At 48.1% G+C, this 23,406-nt stretch overlaps 2 protein-coding genes across 7 annotated transcripts in view; one reads left to right on the top strand and one right to left on the bottom strand.

Moving 5' to 3' along the window:
* LOC309516679 (netrin-1-like) overlaps positions 1-3,433 on the top strand; it is a 40,966-nt gene extending 37,533 nt beyond the window's left edge. Inside the window, exons 8-10 of the mRNA XM_082195450.1 lie at positions 2,067-2,120; positions 2,220-2,300; positions 3,103-3,433. Coding sequence (XP_082051576.1) covers positions 2,067-2,120; positions 2,220-2,300; positions 3,103-3,431 — 464 coding nt within the window. The 3' untranslated portion in view covers positions 3,432-3,433. The remainder of the gene's footprint in view (positions 1-2,066; positions 2,121-2,219; positions 2,301-3,102) is intronic.
* Positions 3,434-5,751: 2,318 nt separating this feature from the next.
* Positions 5,752-23,406, bottom strand: LOC309516687 (sulfotransferase 2B1-like). Of its 6 annotated transcripts, XM_082195472.1 has the most exons (9): positions 17,524-17,601; positions 14,903-15,006; positions 12,485-12,575; positions 10,358-10,505; positions 9,689-9,897; positions 8,127-8,253; positions 6,978-7,072; positions 6,655-6,835; positions 5,752-6,507 (listed from the first exon to the last, which is right to left on the bottom strand). In XM_082195472.1, exons 4-9 carry the CDS (start codon positions 10,500-10,502, stop codon positions 6,368-6,370), a joined length of 897 nt encoding a protein of 298 aa, XP_082051598.1. In that variant the 5' UTR covers positions 10,503-10,505; positions 12,485-12,575; positions 14,903-15,006; positions 17,524-17,601; the 3' UTR covers positions 5,752-6,367. The 6 variants fall into 6 exon arrangements, with proteins under 6 accessions (XP_082051598.1, XP_082051595.1, XP_082051597.1 ...); XM_082195469.1 differs by lacking the exons at positions 12,485-12,575; positions 17,524-17,601 and adding an exon at positions 23,300-23,406 and having other exon boundaries at positions 10,358-10,512; XM_082195471.1 differs by lacking the exon at positions 12,485-12,575.

Below are 23,406 nucleotides of genomic sequence, written 5' to 3'. Positions count from 1 at the left end.
GCCTCTATTCCCCTCACAGAGCCTAGGACTTGCCGATCAGAAGGTTGGCGGTTTGAACCCCCGCTACGGGGTGAGCTCCCGTTGCTCGGTCCCAGCTCCTGCCAACCTAGCAGTTCGAAAGCACGTCAAAGTGCAATTAGATAAATAGGTACCATTCCGGCGGGAAGGTAAACAGCATTTCCGTGTGCTGCTTTTGGTTCGCCAGAAGCAGGTTTAGTCTGTCTACATGACCCGGAAGCTGTACGCCAGCTCCCTCGGCTAATAAAGCAAGATGAGTGCCGCAACCTCAGAGTCGGTCACGACTGGACCTAATGGTCAGTGGTCCCTTTACCTTTACCTTTATTCCCTTCACAAAGCAACAAGACCCAGGGTGGTTTAACAGTGAAGCCTTCTTCCCTGTGAACTCTGGGAATTGTAGCTCTCTGAGGGGAATAACATACCCACCAACATTTCTCTGATGAAAATAGGGACGTCCCATTGCATAATAATAATTTTACTATTCATGCCCCACCCATCTGACTGGGTGGAGTATAAAACATTAACATTTTTTAAAAAAACAAACAACTTCCATATACAGGCTGTCTTCAAATGGCTCAGGGGGTTGGAAAACTCTGTACTACGGTTACCATATGTCCGTAATTTCTCTGACATAGCCGGCAAATTGGCGTTGGAAACAGTGTCCGGGCGGAAACCGCTGAAATGTCTGGGGAAATGCGAGCGTATGGCAACACCTATGTCAGCAAAAAAAAAGGCTCGACAACTTTTGTGTCTGGATTTTCACTTTTTGAAATATGGCAACCCTACTCTGTACCCTCAACATTTCTCCAATGAAAATAGGGACGTCCTAAGGAAAATTGGGACATTCTGGGATCAAATTAAACCAGGACAGCTTCTCTAAATCAGGGACTGTTCTTGGAAAATAGAGACACCTGGAGGGTCTGGAATAGAGGTTCCTCAACAACCCTCAGCATCATTAGCAAACTACAGTTCCCAGGATCCTTTGGGGCAAGTCCTGACTGTTTAAAGGGGTATGGTGCAGCTTTAAATGTATAATGCTGAAGAAGAATATCCTGCCAATGGTGGTGAACGGAAAGCCCCTCCAGTAACCTTTCCGTCACTGTTCTGGAATGAGAAGGCGCTTTGAGAGGCTCTGCCTCCAAGTAGTTGCTAAAACAGGAAATGAGGTCATAGCTGTGGAAGCACATGTGTTCCAGAAAACCTTTGATCTTTTATCTTTCTGCAGGCGATGCTATATCAGGAAATAACTTCATAGGTAGTGTAAAGATCCCATCTGTAATGGAACTGATGCTGAAGCATGTGATATAGCCAGCCTCTGGCCTTCCAGCAGCGTCATTCAATTTGGGTGTGGGTGATTCATTACTAAAAATAATAATATTCTCTTGAGGTCTCATGTGCAATACTGAGGGTGGTCAGCATCAGTTTGGGTGGGGAGGGTGTGAGTGACACCCGGTCAAATCATGGAATCCAGCGTAGAGCTGAAGAATACTGTGAGTGACAAGTTCTCCATCATTTTGTAATCAAAGGCAGAATAACTGATCTAAAAACAAGTTGGTGCAGCTAGACTTAGCTGCAGACATGCCGTGCATTTAAAGCACATGGCTGCCCCCAAATACTGTATTTTTTGCTCTATAAGACTCACTTTTTCCCTCCTAAAAAGTAAGGGGAAATGTGTGTGCATCTTATGGAGCGAATGCAGGCTGCGCAGCTATCCCAGAAGCCAGAACAGCAAGAGGGACTGCTGCTTTCACTGCACAGTGATCCGTCTTGCTGGTCTGGCTTCTGAAATTCAGAATATATTTTTTCTTGTTTTCCTCCTCCAAAAACTAGGTGTGGCTTGTGGTCTGGTGTGTCTTATAGAGCAAAAAATACGGTAATCCCAAGAACTGTAGTTTACCCCTCACAGAGCTGCAGTTCACAGAACACTTAACAAACTACAGTTCCCAGAATTCTTGTCTCACCAAGTTTTTCTGTCTTCTGGGCGAGGAATGTTCTTTACTTTAAAAAATGAAAATCGAATGGCTTCTTCTATATCTTCCCTCCCACAGGGATCCAGGAAGTGATGACAACGACAGTCGCCCCGCCACAGGAGTGGAATGCAGGTGAGAAGGAAGGAGTGGGCAGGGGAGGGAAATGTTATTTTGCTGGAGGGTTTATTTGGGAGGTGGTTTTACACCAGCCTAACCTGATCCATTCAATAGGTACTGAATGTCAGACCCACTGTAAGCCACCGCGAGGACGTGTCCAGATGAACCTGAGGAACTACTGCAAAAAGGATTACGGTAATTCACACTCGTGTCTGAAACCGCAGCTCCCCACACCCTTTCAGCTCTCTGCCACCAACCTCTCTGTGTGAAGTTGTTCTTTACAAATGAGCGAAAAGGAGGTTGAACCCAGAAGCGATGCCAGAGACCTCTGACATAGCTCATTGGGTAGAGCATCAGACTCTCAATCTCAGGTTTGTGGGTTTGAACCCCATGTTGGGCAAAAGATTCCTAAATAGCAGGGGGGTGGTCCCTTCCAACTCTACAATTTTGTAATTCACCTTTTCTCCTCCCCCTCCCCCCCAAAAAAAAACCAGCCAGGGAGCCCTATGGCCATGAACTATCCTAACTGTAGGAAAGATTATAGTTTTGAAATGGGAAACCCCACCTTTAAAGGAAAATGTAAGGTGAGACGTGCAGGCTTGTTCATGACATAGTTCCCACTATCTGCACATCATTGCTGGAAGCACAAGCCTTCTGGAAAGTATTGGGTATTTGTTTTGCAAGGGATGACATGCCCAGCAATGACATCACAGGCTTGAAAATGGGGGCCAGGAGATGCTCCAGCTTCTGGAACAGAACAACTTACAAAGGGGGTGAAAGGTCCCATGTTCAATCCCAGGCATCTCCAGATAGGGCCAGAAATGGTCCTCTACCTGAATCCCTGGAGAGCGACAGCCAATCAGTGTAGACAATACTGATGGAGGTGAACCAACCATCTCACTCAGTATAAGCCTTGTGTGTGTGACGCCATAGCTGCAGGGCAACATCATGTTGCGACTTCCCAAGAGTCATTTCTTCCTTTTTCTGCCCCTGCCAGTTCTCCGTGCGCAGCTGTTGTCCATGGAGAAGTCGGGCACGTGGTGGCAGTTCACGGCCTCGGTCCTCACCGTCTACCGCCAGCGCCGGGTGCCCATTCGGCGGGGCGAGCAGCCGCTCTGGGTGCCTGAGCAGGACCTGGCATGCCACTGCCTCCACCTCCAAGTCGGCAAATCTTACCTGGTGATCGGCAACGATGAGGAGTCGCCCGACCCTGCCCGGTTAATCCTCGACAAAAACAGCCTGGCCCTGCCTTGGAGGGACGCCTGGGCACACAAACTGCGCAGTTTCCAGCAGCAAAGCAGGCGTGGGAAATGCAGACTCAGCTGAATCAGCACAAGGGGGGGGAGCAGGGAGGTGGGCAGAAGGAAAACAGAGTGAGGGAATGGGGGGGGGGACAAATGGGTACATTTGGTGATACCCCTCCACTTTCCTTGCTATTAGAGAACATAAGGGAAACATCTGGATTCTTAAGTGTTAGTTTTGAGGACGTATAGGCCTCTCTTACCTCCTCCATCCTCTCCTGTGTGGCAAGTAAGGAACGCTTGAAAAGAAGTCAATGCCTGTGAATCCCAAGGCAACCTGACCTGATCTGCGCCTGTCGAACTGAAAATGTGCCGACTGGAGCGTAATTATGCCTCCGCACGTGTCTGAAATTTACGACGCAGTTCTCCGCTCAAAGAATAAATAAATAAATGCCAACATGCATATTTCAAGATAAAGATGCTTTTAGAAATAATGTACATGGAGATAAACAGTGTATTTAAATACGTATTTTGTGTGGGGTTGGTTTATTTATTTCAGTCGCAGGTTAATGTGGTAATGAGGATGGAACAGACTTGCAAATGAACATGTTAATTGGACATGCGTGTCTGTCCATCAGCAGAGGGGAAAATACCACCCCTTTGAGGGGGGAAGGGGCTGAGGAACTTCATTTCCACAATGCATTTCGGAGATCAGCATCCCTATCATGCTGTCATGTCTACCAGGTGGTTTGCTCTGAGTCGGCGGCTGCTCTAAAGGAGGAGGGAGATACATTTTGGGTTGGGTGTTGTTGATGCGCTGTAGCAGTGGATCTACTTACTGCTTTCTGCCAGATTGCGAAACTTGCTTACAGGCAGGGGAAAGGCATCTCATGTGTTTGTGGCAGGGTAGGAGCGTGCATCTGTTTCTCCCTCGCAACAGCCCCCCTCGGTGATGCACAAGCAAGCAAATGCTAAACCTTGTGCTCTTGGGTAAAGGTAAAGGTAAAGGTACCCCTGCCCGAACGGGCCAGTCTTGACAGACTCTGGGGTTTGTGCGCCCATCTCACATCTATTGGCCGGGGGCCAGCGCTGTCCGCAGACACTTCCGGGTCACGTGGCCAGCGTGACAAAGCTGCTCTGGCGAGCCAGAGCCGCACACGGAACGCCGTTTACCTTCCCGCTGGTAAGCGGTACCTATTTATCTACTTGCACCCGGGGGTGCTTTCGAACTGCTAGGTGGGCAGGCGCTGGGACCGAGCAGCGGGAGCGCACCCCGCCGCGGGGATTCGAACCGCCGACCTTTCGATCGGCAAGCCCTAGGCGCTGAGGCTTTATTACAAATGAAGAAAGGAAAATGCAGCCTACGTTCCTCATAGACTTAACTAAGAACTCAGTCTCGGGCGCTCCTCTTCAGAAGCAGGCCCCTCGGAGGGCAAAGGGACTTCCTCCCAGGCAAATCTGCTCCTCCCTGCCTGTGCCTCTCCCTTGTTTCCACCTTGTCTCTTGCATGCAGGTACCCAGGATGCTGGGGAAGGCACAAGCCACCCCACTCACATTGCAGCAATGGCAGCACACGGGCTCAGACTCTTAGCTAGCAAAGCAGCTTGAATGCCTGCTCCCAGCTGCTGCCCGAGAAGCAATAGGACTAAAAAGAATAAGCAGAGCTTTCTGCAAGTTGAAGGAGTGCGGAAAGAGGATGGCGCTTTGCTTACTGACTAACACAGCTAACAACCCGGTCTCAAGAAGAAGGCCCCAATGAGTGTAAAAGGACTTCCTCCCAGGTCAGGCCTGCCAGAAAGGAGAGAGATACTCACCTGGAAATTTGAAGCAGCAGAAATTAAAGATATACGAGGCAAAGAGTGTTGAGGTTTGGTGGCAGTGGCAGAGGAGGAGAATGGGATGACCTAAAAACCATGATAGGGCAAACACAGCACAGCGGCATGTACAGTGGTACCTTGGGTTACATACGCTTCAGGTTATATACGCTTCAGGTTACAGACTCCGCTAACCCAGAAATACTGCTTCAGGTTAAGAACTTTGCTTCAGGGTGAGAACAGAAATCGTGCTCTGGCGGTGTGGCAGCAGCAGGAGGCCCCATTAGCTAAAGTGGTGCTTCAGGTTAAGAATAGTTTCAGCTTAAGTACGGACCTCTGGAACGAATTAAGTACTTAACCCGAGGTACCACTGTACTTGATTTAGGAAGCCTTTTTGCATCGCTGTTGGTTAGTGGAAAAGTAGTTTCTTGCTTCAGGTCAGCAGATGTGTCACCTGGGCAGTAGAAACATGCGCTTCCTGTCAAAAAATGAAGGAGGGAGCAACCCATGGTACAAGGAGAGCTTTGAGGCAGTGCAGATGAGCTCATAGTGCCACATTGTCCTTGTCTAAAACAACTACACCATCTAGTGGACAGTCGAGACACCTATTGCTGCTTTATTAGTTTGGGGAGGCAAAATTTTATAACCGGTCGCGACTGCAAATAAAGCAAAAGACACCTGCAAGAGGAAAGGCAGACAAAACTGGCAAAAACAAATGTTCTTTTGTAGTAAAGAGAGGCACAGGATTATTGTGACACAGCAGCAAAAGAACACAAGAGAACTCCTTGCCTGGGGAACAAAATCTAGCATGTGAAGGGGAAAAGGAAAGGTCTGACCCTTTGTCCCTGAAAGGCTAGCTTTCTAAATGCAGGAAGCATTTTATTTTGTGGGGGATGACTCAGACACACAACGTCACCACCACCACTGCAATCCAAGAAAACAATCCAAGAAAACTTTAATTCTTCCAGTTGTACAAGCTAGCCCTCTGCTTTCTATCAGAGTGAAGAGCTCCTACTGTTCATTGCTCAAAGCATAAACCTGCACTGGAATCCTCAGTAGTGCTGATAGCTGGGACTCCTATATTATGTGAGAAGTGAATGGTAGCTGTTGTGTTAAAAAGAGTAAGCTGGTTTTCATAACAAAGGCTGGTGAATAAGGACGTTAGAACAGGGGAAATTCTGCACCTAACGTTTCCCTCTCTGAAACCTTAAGGTTCCTGGTGGATTTCAGTTTGGATTTCATCCCAAGGAAATCTGATCCCTGCGTCTTTCATCTTCTCCTGGTAGAGATGATGGAATGCAGCACTCTGCTCTGAAGTGAAATGATTTTTCCAATCTCCAGAAATCCCTGCCAAAAAAAAAAAAAAAAGGTTTGTAGGCGAATATGAGAGAGCTGGAGGGATCTTTTACTCTAGATGTACCACCTCCTCAAATATTGACTTGCAAGTAGTCCTGCCAAAGAATTTCCCCTCCCCGGCTTTCAGGGTTTTTTTACCTTTCCTGAGGAAGGGGCTGATCTTTTGGTTCATAATACCCTCTGGGACGAGGCTATAGTTCACCATCTTGTTTCCCTTCATGGCTTCAAAAGAGGCATTCTCCACCACGGAGTCAACAGCAGGCACATCTAAGTCCTTGCCCAGGAACTGGCAGATGCGGAGAACGCTGCCCCGTAAGTCCTGAGAAGGGGAGATAGCAAGGGTTGGAAGGAGCTAGACTGCCAGGGCCTCCGAGTAGCCTAGAATGGCTTATGGGTCTGACCTGAGAGAGGACCAGGGGTTGAAGACCAAAGAAACCTGTTTTTTTTTCTTAATAACTCACCTTCAGCAATTCATCATAAGTCAGAAGGAGAAAGTTTGCCTGGTCTTTGTAGGCCAGCCAGCTCTTGACATGATCAAACCAGGAGCCAAAGAGAACTAAAGAGAAACAGGATTTGTTTTGTGGTTTTAAAGAGCAGCAGCAGCAGCATGAAAAAAAAATGAAGGTTAAATTTAAAAAGATGCAACCCTACACACAGTCACTTGGAAGCAAGCACTATCAATTTCGGTGAGACTTATGAGGAAACTTTCATAGGATTACTCTTTTGCTGTCTATTGTCTACCAGGAGCCACAGTTTCAAACGAAGATTCAGGCATATATGGAAATAAGGGAATGAGAGAGATTGAAAGCTGCTAATTCATCCTTCTCCATCTGGTTTTTTTGAACTACAACACCCATCATCCCTGAGCGTTGGCCATGCTGGCTGAGGCTAATGGGAGTTGTAGTCCAAAACATTTGGAAGACTGCAGGTTGGGGGAAGGTGATTTAAGTGAATCTATTTTTAACCAACAGCAGATTGTTAAGAACCTGCATGGCTCAGTTGCAGAGGGGAGTTACGTGCCTTTTGGGGGGAGGGATCTGCGTGTGTATGGTCACCCCACACCCATTTGTGGCCACACCCACCATTGCCACCCTTCGTTTAATTGGTTCCAGGTTAAGCGGGTTTGACAGGTTGGAACTGACAACAGACCAATCAGACGTACGGATTGCATCTTTCACTTCCTTTGTAGGTGAGCAATGCGAATTACTAGGAAATCAAGACTATTGGCAGGATTGCCATGTGAGATTGAACAGAGCCAAAGGCCACAATGTAGGGACAATGTGTGGGTCCAGCCTGCCCTCAGCCAGCCCCCTTCCACCTGCCAGTCCAGGAGGTGACACTAGCTAACAACCTCTTCCTTAGTCTCAGTGCTGCCTTTGTTGATTTCAACGGAGAGGAGGGTGGGGACAAAACCAGAATGAACTTGATCTAGCTATTGTTGGCTCTGGCTCTGCCTGCTTTTGCTGCTAGCGCCACCTGCTGTCAGCCTCCCAGCCTTTCGACCAAGCAGCCCCAGCGGGGACCCAGACTACACCGCTTGTGACCCCTGACACCTCCTACCAAATGTCAGGTCCTACTGCTATTCTCAGAAAACCCACACGCTCATGTACCTTCCCCTGAAACAAACTTCCTGATGAATTCCCCAAAATCCTCCTCGTGCTCCAGAAATGAAGCCATCTTGGTGTAATAAAAAAGCGAGACACAGACGTCCTTGGGGTCGCGGACGGTGTAAATGGCCTGGAAAAGAAAGTTTTGTCAGGTGTTGGACTAACTGTGCCAATGGTTCTTTCTCATGCCACAAGGCAGGCTCTCTCCTAGGGAGGCCAGAAGGGTCACCAGCAGCGAAGAAAATACCTACCTTCCCAGGGGGTCACAAAGAAACTACCTCTGTGGCGCTCCTCTGTCGATTAGGGCAACTCAATAGTCTCTGTGATGATGATGATGATGATGATTAGATTTATATACTGCCCTTCATCAAAAGATCTCTGTTCCACCCCATGCACTGACTGGTTCCCTAGCATTGACAATGGTACCATGCCCCTTACAATAATAATAATAATAATAATAATAATAATAATAATAATAATAATAATACGGTCATACCTCTTATTACGTTTGCTTCATGATACGATTTTTCAGGTTGCATCCTGTGGCGACCCAGAAGTACCGGAAAGTGTTACTTCTGGGTTTCGCCACTCGCGCATGCGCAGGCGCGCAAAATGATGTCACAAGCATGCGCAGAAGCGGAGAATGCAACCTGCGCGTGCACAGATGCACAGACGTGGGTTGCGTTCCTTTCAGGTTGCAAATGGGGCTCTGGAACGGATCCCATTCGCAACCAGAGGTACCACTGTAATCCATTCTTTACCCTAATGTTCCAGGGCAGGTTACAACAATGAAAACACCATATTAAAAATGAACAACTTACAATAATGGAAATAAGGTGAGTACTAAAGCATACATCTCAGGTGTCAAAGGGCAGGGTAAAGCATAACTTAGGAAGTCTCCCAGGCCGCCACCCTCTGAGCTGCTTATTTTAAAAAATATATTTTTATTAAAGATTTAGTTTACAAAAAATACGTGCATTGTCTCGTTTTTCAAGTTGTGTTTTCTACAGATCAGTTTCATTTGTTGTGAGACATTAGTGTTACGTACAGTGTTGGGTTAGGAAGAAAAGAGGGGGAAAGAAGGGGAGGGAGGAATGATAACAGCCTTATTAGAAAAACTAACCAATAAACTGAAACTGACGTCGGGACAAGTAGAAGAAGACACCTTCAACCCGATATGGCTCCTCTTTTGTCACATACACAGCCCAACAAGATGACGACAAGAATCCGCCGACAGCATACGTATCAATCTGGCTAAGCTGATCCACACACACACACACACACACACACACCCCACTCACACACAAAAACAAATCTCACTACAGCCACCCAAAGACAACCAACCACACCCTTAGGCCACCCCAACCCCTCTCACCACCAAGTAAATACAACAAGCGAATAGTAAGAGAACCCACACATGTGACGCTGACACAAAACCCCACATACACACTAAGTGGAAGAATAGAAGTATTGCCACCCAACCCGACCCTCTTGAGTTTCTGAGGAAACTGGGGTGACCAGCCCCCTCTTCTGTACCTTAGCACCCAAGAAGGTCCTAGACTCACCTTAGCCTGTGAGGTGAAGAACGATTCTGGAAAGATTGCTGCGGGTAAGTGAGAGGTTATGAGGCGGGGGCACGTTTGGTTCTCCAGGTATTTCACCGCTGTGACCTGTTCAATCCAAGGCACCCGTTCCCAGCAGGGTAATGACCGTGAGCGAGTGGGGTCCCCATTGCTGTGGATCAGGGTGAGGATTTCCTTCATCCAAGTTGTTCCTGGGAAAGGACGAGAGATGAGCCCCCTCTTGGCCTCTCCCCAAGGGAGTCACAGAGGGCATCTGCAGACGGGATTTTGAAATAATAAAAAGGAGCTATCCAGGTTAGTTAGCATCACCTCTCCTGTCCCTGTAACAGCTTGAGGTGCAGCACAGTTCAACAGGTCTGCTTTTTGAAAAGCTGCACCTGTTGAATTTCTGCCTGTCCCGCAGCTGTTCAGAGTAAGAAACAGCCTTAACAAAGGGGGAGGGGTGTTTTCCTGCGGAAGAGCATCAGCTGGGATCTGAGTATCTTCTAGATTCAAATAGAAAGAGTGGGGTAGACAAAAATGAGTGGATAGAGTTTGTCAGTCCAGAAACTCTGGGGAGGTGAGAGGCCAGGGGTGTTGTGTTGTGTTGTGTTGTGTTGTGTTGTGTTGTGTTGTGTTGTGTTGTGTTGTGTGTGCTTTCAAATGGCTCACCAGATTTTGGATATGTGATGTTGAAGACGTCGCTGTCTTGCACCTGGAAGCTCTGATGGGCATACCGAACGCTGTCTTCACTGTGCACCAGAGCGGGAAGGGTTATTCCACCGTACTCTATGGAGTGTGCAACCCGCCTGGCCATGGTCTTGGGACTGCGGGGAAGAAGTTGAAAAGAAGAAGACGCAAACGTGCACTTATTTAATTGTTGCATTTATTTAATTGTCGCATTTATTTATTTCATGACTGCATGCTTTAATCTGATTTCAGTTCCTCGCTCATTTTCATATTTCCCCGACTGTTTTTTACTGTTGATCTGACTGTTACGTCCTTTTTGCAAACCGCTTTGAGGTTTTGTTTTCTTCTGGTCTTCCTGTGCTCAGGGAAACAGTGAGTGGAAAACACGAAGCAATTCATCCGGGCAGAGTCAAACGCTGGTTCCATGCCCCCACATTTACCCCTCTGGATAGCTCAGTTGGTGGAGCATGAGGCTCTTAATCTCAAGGTCATGGGTTGGGCAGAAGATCCCTGCATTGCAGGGGGTTGGGCTAGATGACCCTTGCGGTCCCCTCCAACTCTACTACTCTATGATTCTATATCCTGACTTCTTCTCCAAGCTGGTGGCTTACATGGTCCACCCCCTCTCCATTTTCTCCTCACAACATTCCTGTGAGGTAGGTCAAGAAGCTGCAAGGCAGCGACTCTTCCAAGTGAGCTTCATGGCCAAGTGAAGCTTGCCTTCTATCACTGTGCCATTGAGAGCGTGCTCACTTATGGCTTATGTGTGTGGGACGGAAGCTGTACTACCCAGGACAGGATGGGGTTGTGCAGGGTTGTTAAGGCAGCAGAGAGCATTGTTGGCTGCCCACTCTCCACTTTAGAGCAGATTTATGCCACAAGGTGCCATAGGAAGGCACTGGACATAGTAAAAGATCCATCGCATCCTGGTCACTGTCTCTTCGAGCTCTTGCCATCGGGACGGAGATACAGGACGATGAAGACAAGAACGAGCCATCTTAAGAACAGCTTCTTCTCCAGAGCGATCTCGGCCCTGAATGGGAAGCCCGGACTTTGAAAGTCATCTAATCTCCCTTGCTGTATTATACTGTATTGTTTAATTAGTGGTTTTATGGAGCAGTCAAGTAATTTCGTTGTCCCTGAAGGGTGCAATGACAATAAAGATATTATTATTATTATTATTATTATTATTATTATTATTATTATTATTATTCGAACCCTGGTCTCCCAGGTCCTAGTTTCACACTCTTAATCATTACACCATACTGCCTTTCTGTATGAATCTGGCCTAAAGGTCAGAGCCTGTAAGTCCCTACTAGCCCTTTATTGTTTATTGAGTTGTTTTACTTGGGAAAATTGTGATTCATAAAGTCAACAAAGTGGGTATTGTGACCCACAACTCGGGTACAGCAGAGGATACTGATGGTGGGTGAGGGTCAGATTATTCCAGGGAGCAGGAGAGGGGACTGTCAGTATCCGCTGTCAGCATCCCCTGACTCAGGGAGAGTCCGCTACCTCCCCATCTTCAAAGAAACCACAGAAATGAGACGAGGGCCCTTTAACCAGCCAGGGAGGTGGAACCTACCATTGCCCAGGTCTGGTCAGCCCATAGGGGGCTTCAGTTGCCTCCAGCTATCTGCAGGGGCAACATCTCCGTTGGTTCATTTTACAGTGGTACCTTGGTTCTCAAACTTAATCCGTTCCGGAAGTCCGTTCCAAAACCAAAACGTTCTAAAACCAAGGCACACTGTCCCATAGAAAGTAATGCAAAATGGATTAATCCGTTCCAGACTTTTAAAAACAACCCCTAAAACAGCAATTTAGCATGAATTTTACTATCTAACAAGCCCGTTGATCCATAAAATGAAAGCAATAAACAATGCACTGCAGTCACACATCAATCAATCAATCAATCAATCAGTAGCTGAACTGGGTTCCACACAGTCACAAAAAAAGAGCCACAAAAACAGAAACGCAAAATAAATAGCAAAAACAGACAGACCTCAGCGGAACACCCCAAACAAAAGTGTGGCACTCAAATCAGAAGTGTAACACTCAAAACGGAGCACATTCAGCTTCCGAAAAATGTTCACAAACTGGAACACTTACTTCCGAGTTTGCAGTGTTTGGGTTCCAAGTTGTTTGAGTACCAAGGCGTTTGAGAACCAAGGTACCACTGTATAGGGAGCTGGCCAGGGTCCTGCAGGCTAAAGACACCTTGTGAGCCTCAAATGCCCACAGAACTGCACAGTGCTGGTTAGGAACACATGGAGCAGCCTTGCACCAAACCAGACCATGGTCTGTCTACACTGGCTGGCAGTGGCTCTCCAGGGTTTCAGGCAGGAGTCCTTAAACCCACCACATGGAGATGCTGGGGAGAACCTGGGACCTCTAACACCTTGCAGCTTCATCAGCTGGGGTTCCCACTTGTTTACTGGCAGGGGGAGGGCTCCTGGCTGGTGCAGAGTTGACACACTTGCTGAGGAGGAGGTGAGCAGGGGCCAAAAGGAGCACGCAGGCTTCAGGGTCATAGAATCATAGAATCATAGAGTTGGAAGAGACCCCAAGGGCCATAGAGTCCAACCCCCTGCCAAGCAGGAAACACCATCAGAGCACTCCTGACATATGGTTGTCAAGCCTCTGCTTAAAGACCTCCAAAGTAGGAGACTCCACCACACTCCTTGGCAGCAAATTCCACTGTCGAACAGCTCTTACTGTCAGGAAGTTCTTCCGAATGTTTAGGTGGAATCTTCTTTCTTGTAGTTTGGATCCATTGCTCCGTGTCCGCTTCTCTGGAGCAGCAGAAAACAACCTTTCTCCCACCTCTATGTGACATCCTTTTATATATTTGAACATGGCTATCATATCACCCCTTAACCTCCTCTTCTCCAGGCTAAACATGCCCAGCTCCCTTAGCCGTTCCTCATAAGGCATCGTTTCCAGGCCTTTGACCATTTTGGTTGCCCTCCTCTGGACACGTTCCAGTTTGTCAGTGTCCTTCTTGAATTGTGGTGCCCAGAACTGGACACAGTACTCCAGGTGAGGTCTGACCAGAGCAGAATACAGTGGCACTATTACTTCCCTTGATCTAGATGCTATACTCCTATTGATGCAGCCCAGAATAGCATTGGCTTTTTTAGCTGCCGTGTCACACTGTTGGCTCATGTCAAGTTTGTGGTCAACCAAGACTCCTAGATCCTTTCCACTGACCTGTGCCAGAGGCCTAACAATCCTGCAAAAGTCGAAGCTCTAACCCGGGCATAGGCAAACTCGGCCCTCCATCTGTTTTTGGGACTACAATTCCCATCATCCTTGACCACTGGTCCTGTTAGCTAGGGATGATGGGAGTTGTAGTCCCAAAACAGCTGGGGGGCCATGTTTGCCTATGCCTGGTTTAAGGTATCAAAAACAAATTTTCATAAATACACAGGGTGGGTGCAAATGCACAGGTACATAGACCATATTCTGAAATGGTGCAGGTAAGAAATCCTGAAGCAATTTTGACTCTCCTAAATGACCCCAAATATTTCCCTGTGGTAGAAGGAAGTGTTGGATATTCTCTCTGTGTCAGAGACTCATTTGTTCCAGAAACAGAGAAGAACAGAGAAGAAGTTTCAAGAAGCAGCAGAAGGCTGAGATTATTTTGTCTATGCAAGGACACTTTCTGTGGTTACTGTTCTTTGGACATGCGCAGTGTGCCAAGCAAATGTTTTCCCACATTTCCCCATCACTTTCCTTACTGCAAAATTACTGGGTTGGGAGAGGGTTGTTGCCCAAGGGCTCCAAAGCAACTCTGGTGGTGAATTGCAAGCTGAATTTGCCAGGGTGCCACTGGATCCTGCCGGAAAACAGCATTAGTCTGACAGTGCCCCCACTGAACTAACTGAGCTAAAAGCTGAACTTTTTAACTTGGACTGAGGCTTGGGCTTAACATTCCCATTTATATGTTGCCTTTAATAACCTAAACTGAGCTTGACCCAAAAGCTAAGTCCGTTTTAAACTGACTCAGGAGCAGGGAGTGGGAGCAGCAAGGAAGATCAACTCTGAGCTTTCAACAGTTGGGATCACATACCCTCCAACATTTCTCCAATGAAAATAGGGACATCCTATTCCATAACGATGCTGGTGATGATTATGATATAGTATTTATACCCTGCCCGTCTGACTGGGTTGCCCAAGCCACTCTGGGTGGTTTCCAACAAAACAAAACATTAAACAATTTTAAAATTCCTGCAGGACTACCTTCAGATGTCTCCTAAATGTTGTATAGTTACTTATCTCCTTGGCTCAGGGACTGCATAACCATATCTGCAACATTTGTCTGATAAAAATAGGGATGTCCTAAGGAAAAGCTTAGAACATTCCAGGATCAAATCAGAAACTGGGATGGCTTTGTAAATCCGGGAGCATCCCTGGAATATAGGGACACTTGGAGGGTCAAAGGAGGGGAAGGGGACACAGCTGTTTGCGAAGGCTTCTCTATTTGATCAACCCTTTGCAGTTTCAATAGGAGGAGAAAACACTCACCTGTTGCTTCTCCTTTCACAGGCCCAGATCCCCAGCAGCAGAACCTGCTTTACTGACTCCTGGTAGCATGATCTCTGCAGAGGGGCGGAAATCCAGGCCACTCACTGAAAGACACACAAAAGGAGACTTTGTTCTTTGTGGAGGGAAGGCTAGAGGGAGGCAGCAGAGCAAAACCAAGGCCACATATTTTGATAGGCAGCTCTCCGTTGCCTCATAGAAATAAAAGATTAACACAGACATATGTGACCATATGTCTTCACCACAGCCAGCTCCTATCCTCACACTGCTTCCTTCTTAATAATTGAAAAATAATTGTGTGTGTGTGTGTGTTCTCAGTTGTTCTTCTTGGCCGTGAAAGGCAATGCATGTTCAATGCATCTGTCTTGTAAAGAAAGCTTGGTAGTTCTAGGGTTTTTTTCATGGTAAGATAAGGCTAAAATAAATTAAGACAACTAAAGGACAGAATACAGTGGAAGATGGAAAGGATTTGCTGAGATAATTAATAATTAGAATACAAAAAAGGGAGGTGTGAGGAGGTCGATGAAACAAGTTAATGAAAATAAGGCTATGGGAATATTGGATTTGTTTTTAAATTTATTCTTTTGCTCTTGTTTTTGATTTTAGTGTATTGTATGTTTTATACTTTTTATTCTCCTTTTATTGATTTGTATTGTTTAATCTCTTTTTTCTTGTTCTTCCTTTTTCTTTTTTTTAATGTAACTTTAAATTCCCAATAAATATCATTTTTTTTAAAAAAAGTAAAGAATGCTTGGTGCCCCGACCCCCACCTGCAGCCCAGCCCCCAAACCTCCTATAGTGCTCTCCCCTTCCAAAGAACTAAGAAGTTCTGAATTTCCACTCCTTATCTGGAAAACGTTACTGGTGAAACCAGGAATCCTGACTTCACCTAAGTCCGGGTGAGTGAGAAGCCTTAGGGCTTGTTCTCATCTGGGTCATGTTTTAATTTGTTTATCGTTCGTTCATTCATTCCCTGTGCCACACATAATTTTATACACTTCTATCATGTTGCCTCTTACTGGTCTTTTATCTAAACTAAAAATCAACAATTCTACTTTTATCTGAAATCCACTTCCCTACAAATTCTCCTCATTGGATTTAAGTTCTGCTCTTCAGAGAAACAAAAAGCAAGTCTGCTCTATCTTCTGCATGACAACCCTTAGTTGAAGACGGTGATCGTGTTTCCCCTGAACCATAGTTTACAGTTCAAATGGCACACTGCACTATGGTTACACTAAAGTGGAAGGGGGAAGCTTCTGATCTCCACACCGGAGGAACAGGGGAATGTGCACAAAGTGGGGCAAGGAGGCTGGGCTCATGTCCCTAATGCTAAACCATGGAGAGCGTTCACGCATTCAGCAGAGAGCCCTCAGGTGCTAAGTAACCAAACAAAGACTAAATCAAGGGTACCCCCCCCCAAGAATGTGAAGGCAGTGAGAGATTTTACTTTCTTGGGCTCCATGATCACTGCAGCTGGTGACAGCAGTCACGAAATTAAAAGACGCCTGCTTCTTGGGAGAAAAGCGATGACAAACCTAGACAGCATCTTAAAAAGCAGAGACATCACCTTGCCGACAAAGGTCCGTATAGTTAAAACTATGCTTTTCCTAGTAGTGATGTATGGAAGTGAGAGCTGGACCATAAAGAAGGTTGATCACCGAAGAATTGATGCTTTTGAATTGTGGTGCGGGAAAAGACTCTTGAGAGTCCCATGGACTGCAAGAAGATCAAACCTATCCATTCTTAAGGAAATTAACCCTGAGTGCTCACTGGAAGGACAGATCCTGAAGCTGAGGCTCCAATACTTTGGCCACCTCATGAGAAGAGAAGACTCCCTGGAAAAGACCCTGATGTTGGGGAAAATGGAGGGCACAAGGAGAAGGGGACGACAGAGGACGAGATGGTTGGACAGTGTTCTCAAAGCTACTAACATGAGTTTGACCAAACTGCAGGAGGCAGTGGAAGACAGGTGTGCCTGGCGTGCTCTGGTCCATGGGGTCACGAAGAGTCGGACACGACTAAACAGCAACAAAGTTCACATCTAGTTACGTCTCTGCTCCTCTGAGGCTACTTCCCACATCCATTCCCCTAAAAGAAAACTTACTCCCTGCAGCCATTCCCCGTTCCTCTTTACTGGACTCCCTTACCTTTAATAGCTGCAGAATATGGAGCAATTCAACAGGTGCTACTGCTGCTGCTACTGCTCTCCCCACCCCACTTTTTGTGGCGATGCATTTGAATAAACTGGCTGCATTTTTGCTTGTTGTGCAGCAGCTAAAACTACAGGCACCCTGCCAGGAATAAACAGTTGGCAACCCTTGTCCACTTTTCATTTAACGGGCTATTAGAGCACTCAACCTGCCTGGCTTTCAGAAAACCCAGGAGTTCTCCCAGCTTTCATCTTTATTGTAAACTGACCCCCTCTCTCTGAGGGTCTTCCCCCCCCCCGCGCCCCATTTTGGCCCACTGCACATAATGATTTCCTCCAGAAAAAGCCACCTAGGCAGTGTTTTCTCTCCTCTCTCTGTAACAAACTCCAGCTCCCTTCCCAGAGCATCTCAAACTCCGTGAGTTCTCTCTGCCCTCCCCTTCCCATAACCTACTAAATTTCACTTCATCCCCAGTGGACCCAGGAGTCCTGATTTTGCGATAACCAATCCAAGGAGGGCAGCGCTGGGCGGGACTTCCCTTTGAATAAACTTGCAAGCGTTGCCTCCTTTGCCAGGGGAGCCTTCGCCGTTAAGGTGGCACCGCGGAGATGCCCCTCGGATCTCGTCATTTCCCAGCCTGAGGAGGTGCCCAGCTTGGCCGGAGTTCTGCACATTTGGCCGGTTGCCAGAATGAGAGGATGCGAAGCCAGGGACTGAGTGGAGGGAAGTCTCCCTCCGAGCCATCCAAAGTCACACCTCACCCTGAAGGGGCCCAGGTGGCTCCTTCTCAGGAAATTTATGCAGGGCGTAAATCTAATCCAGGAGGATAGTTGGTGGGCCAGGCTTTACCCCTGGGTGCACTCCAGCTGTTTTCGGACTACAACTCCCATCATCCCCTACCAGGAGGTGCTGGCAGGGGATCGTGGGAGTTGTAGTCCTAAACAGCTGGAAGGCACACAGTGGGCAAAGGCTGCCCTAAAAGAATCATTAGAAGCCTGCAGCAAAAACAAACATAAGCTGTTCTGGTCTAAAGCAGTACAGTGGTACCTCGGGTTACAGACGCTTCAGATTACAGACTTCGCTAGCCCAGAAATAGTGCTTCAGGTTAAGAACTTTGCTTCAGGATGAGAACAGAAATCGCGCGACGGCAGTGCGGTGGCAGTAGGAGGCCCTATTAGCTAAAGTGGTGCTTCATGTTAAGAACAGTTTCAGGTTAAGAACGGATCTCCAGAACGAATTAAGTTCTTAACCCGAGGTACCACTGTATGTGAAATTCAGACCCCAACACTTTTGAGACCTGCCACTTTTCAGAGTTGAGGGATAGCTCAGTCAGAGCAGCAGACTCTTAATCTCAATGTCGTGGGTTTGAGCCCCGTGTTGGGTGAAAGATTCCTGTATTGCAGGAGGTTGATCTAGATACGGCCCTCATGGTCCCTTCCAGCTCTGCAAATCTGTGAATCAGAGGTGAAGTTCTTCCTGGCATGGAACTATGTGGTGGGAAAAGCTTTGCCCTTCTTAACTGGTGTCTTTCCATTCCTCCAACCACTGATGGTCACTGCCTGGCCTACTACTCCCTCCCCTTTCTTCAGCCCACCTGCGGTTTTTCTGGCCTCCTGCACAGCCCTGGGCTTTTCTTTATCTTCTCAGAGATTGGCTGTGCATGTCCTGTAGCTGAACCGCAGCCTTCCCTTCAGGCATGGCCAAACTTGGCCCTCCAGCTGTTTTGGGACTACAATTCCCACTGTCCTTGACCACTGATCCTGTTAGCTAGGGATGAGGGGAGTCGTAGTCCCAAAACAGCTGTAGGGCCAAGTTTGGACATGCCTGCCTGAGCTGCTGCTGAGTCACAGGACTTCAGCCAGTTGGTGTCAGACTCTTCATTGCCTGGGGCAGTTAAAGGACAGCTTATGAACCTCCTTGATCGTTGCAAATAGTTGCTAGGATCCTGGCAGAGTTCAGATCCTCCCTTCTTCCAGGCCCAGAACTGGAGGCTTGAATGATCCCTGATCAGGAAACTCCATTGGGGCTAATTTAAGCTTCCACGTACAGAGAGGGGGGCAAACATGGGCAAATCAAATGCCCTGTCCCTGGAAAGTTAAAGGTAAAGGGACCCCTGACCATTAGGTCCAGTCATGACCGACTCTGGGGTTGCAGTGCTCATCTCGTTTTAATGGCCAAGGGAGCCGGTGTACAGCTTCCGGGTCATGCGGCCAGCATGACTAAGCCGCTTCTGGTGAACCAGAGCAGCGCACGGAAACGCCGTTTACCTTCCCACTGGAGTGGTACCTATTTATCTACTTGCACTTTGACGTGCCTTCGAACTGCTAGGTTGGCAGGAGCAGGGACCGAGCAACGGGAGCTCACCCCATCACGGGGATTCGAACCGCCGACCTTCTGATCAGCAAGTCCTAGGCTCTGTGGTTTAACCCACAGCGCCACCCGTGTCCCTTGTCCCTGGAAAGTTGCTTGTACCTGATTTGTCCACTGCAAGCTCGGTTGGCTGGAGTGTGGTGCTGATAACGCCAAGGCTGCAGGTTCGATCCCCATAAGGGACAGTTGCATATTCCTGCACTGCAGGGGGTTGGACTAGATGATCCTCAGGGACCCTTCCAACTCTGTGATTCCAAGCTGCCATCTTCCTATCAAACAGGCATCTATTTTGTCTCGCCCCCAATCTTTTTTTTTTTATTAATGATTCACAGATGATTCTTCCTTCTCTTATTGAATATTTTTATTGGGTTTGGGTTTTTTAAAAAATGTCAATACAAACATTTACAAATTAAAAGTACCCTGGGAACATAGTAAACAAGACATGATTGGGGGGGTTTTGCAACATGGTATGGTTTTATTTCATTTACAAATGAAATGGTTGGGCAGTCCCACAGTCTGGATTCTATGAAAATATACTCAGCCAGGCATGGGTGTAGCCAGAATTTTTTTTTTGGGGGGGGGACTTCAAATTTATACGATTTTTTATTGATTTAAGGGAGGCAACTGCCCCCCTGCCCCCCTTGCCTACGTCCATGCAGTCAGGTGTATGAGTTTTTTAAAATATATATATATAATTTTTTTAGAAAGCACACAGCTGGCTGAATATATCTTCATATTTATTATGACAAACTGGGAAGAGAGGGCACAGGAAGCAATACTTTTATCTTTATTTTTTTTCACTGTCAAGCCTGCACATGCATATATATATTTAAGTTTGACAGTTTAATTGTTTACACAAGGAAGTCTTGTCATAATATTCTTTTCCTCTCTGCAATGATGCTGCATGTTATTTATGTTTCTTCTTTCCCCCTCTTTATATCTTATCCATCTTCTTTATAATTTGAGATCTTAATAAAAATAATTTGGAAAGAATACAAACACATACAGTAAACAGTGGTGTGTTAACAAGAGTCCTTGAGGTACGTAAGGCAGACATATCAGCCTCCTACAATAAGGAGATTTACATCAAAATGTGTTGTGTCATTTGTGTCCTCACAGTATTTAAGAGCACATTTTACTAGGGAAAATTAAAAGGGTGGAACCTGCATATATCAGCCTCATAAAACAATCTCCATAAAACAATCTGAGTCAATGGCAGACGTATCAGAATGCCATCCCTCCTTACGACAGAAAAGGCCACCATATACCGGCAATTTCGATTTTGCCTTTTTTTAGCAGTTCGCCTTGGTACTTACACGATACTATTATGCCGAACTTTCCGACAGAACCACGTCCCGTATTTTGTCTAACCAACCATTCGTGGAGAATCCTGATGTTTTCCAATGGCTAGCCTGATTCCATTGATGGTTCAATCCTAGACATCGCCAGACCAGGCTGATGGTGTTATGGGAATATAATACAGTGGTACCTCGGGTTACATACGCTTCAGGTTACATACGCTTCAGGTTACAGACTCTGCTAACCCAGAAATAGTGCTTCAGGTTAAGAATCGGGCTTCGGCGGCGTGGTGGCAGCAGGAGGCCCCATTAGCTAAAGTAGTGCTTCAGGTTAAGACCAGTTTCAGGTTAAGAACGGACCTTCTGCAAGGTCCATCTCTGGGTCCCCCATGGAGCCCATCATCTCTGGGCCAGCTGGGGCTGGTGGGAGTTGCTCTCCAAAATACCTAGAGGGCACCAGGTTAGGGAAGGTGTCCCAGGTTGTCAACTAGTGGATGGGGAAACTAGCAAGGCCAGATTTGGCCCAGGGTTTGCCAGCTGCTGACTGATAGTCTGAAGGCAAGCAAGTGCACTGGAAGCTGGTCTATTGGGGCAACTGGGAGGCTGCCCCACCAGACTTGGTCTGGCCTCAGTCAGCCGCCTCCTGCCTGCCTTCTTTCCTCTACCAACACACGGTGGCTCCGCCTGTCCCCTTCCTCCTCCTTAGTCTCAGGGTAGCCCTTCTAGAACTCAGAAGGATGGGGGACAAAACTGGAATCAGCTTACTCTGTTGGTGATTGGTTCTGTCTTAAGGACACAAGAAGACCCTGGTTGGATCAGGCCAATGACCCATCTAGTCCAGCGTCCTGTTCTCACAAGTGGCCAATCAGAGGCCACAATGGGAAACCTTCAAGGAAGACCTGAGCAAAAGAACACGCTCCCCGCCTGCACTTTCCAGCAAATGGTATTCAGAAGCATTTAGCCATGATAGCCCATGAATTGGCCCACTCCTAAAGCAATCCAAGTTGGTGGCCATCCTTGCCTCCTGCAGCAGTGAGTTCCACAGTTTAACTATGCACTGCTTGAAGAAGGACAGCTCAGTAGAGCATGAGACTCTTAATCTCGGGGTGGTCATGGGTTCAAGCCCCATACTGGGCAAAAAGATTCCTGCATTTCAGGGGACTGGTCCCTTCCAACTCTACAGTTCTATGATTCCAAGAAGTCCTTTCTTTTTCTCTGTCCTGGGTTTTTGCTTTCTGTTGGCCTCCTTTGCCTTCTGTCCCATCAGTTCAAGGGGCACCAGCATCCACGGCGCATGAAGCCTCGCTCTGCGTGCGCAACCTGGGGTCCTGGCTCCAGTGCTTGGCAGCAGTGTGCTTGCCCGATGCTAACACGTGGAACTGAACGTGTGAACCCGACCAGGCTCCACATGACATAATCTCGAGGGGAAAGCAGATGCTGCCTGAGCCGCCGCATCCAGGCGTGTGAGCGCCAGACCTTTCCGAGGATCCCCTGGTTTCCTCCGGATCCACCTTAAAACATCTCTCCCTCCTCCCGCTCCTCTCCCTCTCCCTCAATTGCATCTCTTTGGGTCCCTTGGGAGAGGGGAAGGGAAAGTGAGAGAGAAGATCTGTGCATTTGAGAAGGGGGGGAGGAGGGGAGGGAAGCCGAGGCTGTAAGAGGCAGGGAAGAAGGGAAGGGGGAAAGCAGGGAAAGGAGAGAGAGAGAGAGAGAGAGAGAGGTGTAGGGAGGGGGGAGGACAGAGGGGAGCAGGGAGAGTTCAGGATCAGGGAAGCCCCCCCCAAAAAAAGAGGGAGGGGGGTCACATACAAAAAAAGGGGGAAGAAAACAGGATAGGTGGAAGGTGGTCGGCGGACCAGAGGGGGAACCCCAGAAGGAGTGGGGCGCAAGAGAGGCGGGAGGGAGGAAGAAAGCCCGGGGTAGGTGTGGGGGGGGGAGGCAGGTGAATAAGAGAAGGTGGGAAAACAAGGAGAAGCGGGGGGGGACACCCCACAGCAAGCAAGGGGAGTGGGGGCCAGGGAAGAAAGAGAGAGAGTCAGGGAAAGGGGGGGGGTGAGGAGAGAGGGAGAAGTTAAGTTAGGGACTTCCAAGCTCTCCTCCTCCCGCCATTCCCCCTCCCCCAGCCACCTACCCCCTCCCTTCGCCTTATTCCCCAGTGATTCTCTATTCCCAGCCGCCGCCGTCACAACCCCACGTCGCGGGGAGTCCCACAGCTCCGCACAACCCCCTTTGGGAAGGGAGTCGGGGAGCGAGCGGGGTTTCTCGTGCTGCCCGTCCAGCCCCACGGAGTGATCCGACCCCGAGTGGCCAAGCCCTCCCCGCTTCCCCGTCCACGCCGTCTCCATCTTCCCCATCTCATCAACATTGCGAGAGGAGGGGCGGGGGGGCATCCCCTGGAGAAGGGGCGGGAGGAAGATGGAGGGACGGGGGAGGAAAGAGAGCTAGGGAAGGGGGGGAGGCGAGGAGATTAGAAAGAGAGAGGGGCATGGGGAGGGCAGAGGGCTTTCGGGGGTGAGAGGTGTTGTCTGACGCGCGCCCCCCACCCCACGCCCAGGACTCACCGGACCGCACGTGGATCGCGGGGGGTGGCGGGGGCCACCTCCAGAGGCTGCGCACCCGGAGGGGGGCACCTCCACGCGGGATGCCGAGGAGGGGGCGCCTCCTCCAG

This window comes from Podarcis vaucheri (genome assembly GCF_965113315.1).
Source record: "Podarcis vaucheri genome assembly, chromosome: 13".
Lineage (NCBI taxonomy): Eukaryota > Metazoa > Chordata > Lepidosauria > Squamata > Lacertidae > Podarcis > Podarcis vaucheri.
This window is presented reverse-complemented; position numbering and strand designations above follow the sequence as displayed.

Coding starts and splice junctions, on each gene's coding strand:
- LOC309516687 (XM_082195469.1), bottom strand. CDS start 10,502: ATGGCCAGGCGGGTTGCACACTCCATAGAGTACGGTGGAATAACCCTT. Junction 9,898..10,357: donor CATCACATATCCAAAATCTG/GTGAGCCATTTG, acceptor GTCCTTTCCCAG/GAACAACTTGGATGAAGGAA. Junction 7,073..8,126: donor GAAGTTTGTTTCAGGGGAAG/GTACATGAGCGT, acceptor GTTTCTCTTTAG/TTCTCTTTGGCTCCTGGTTT.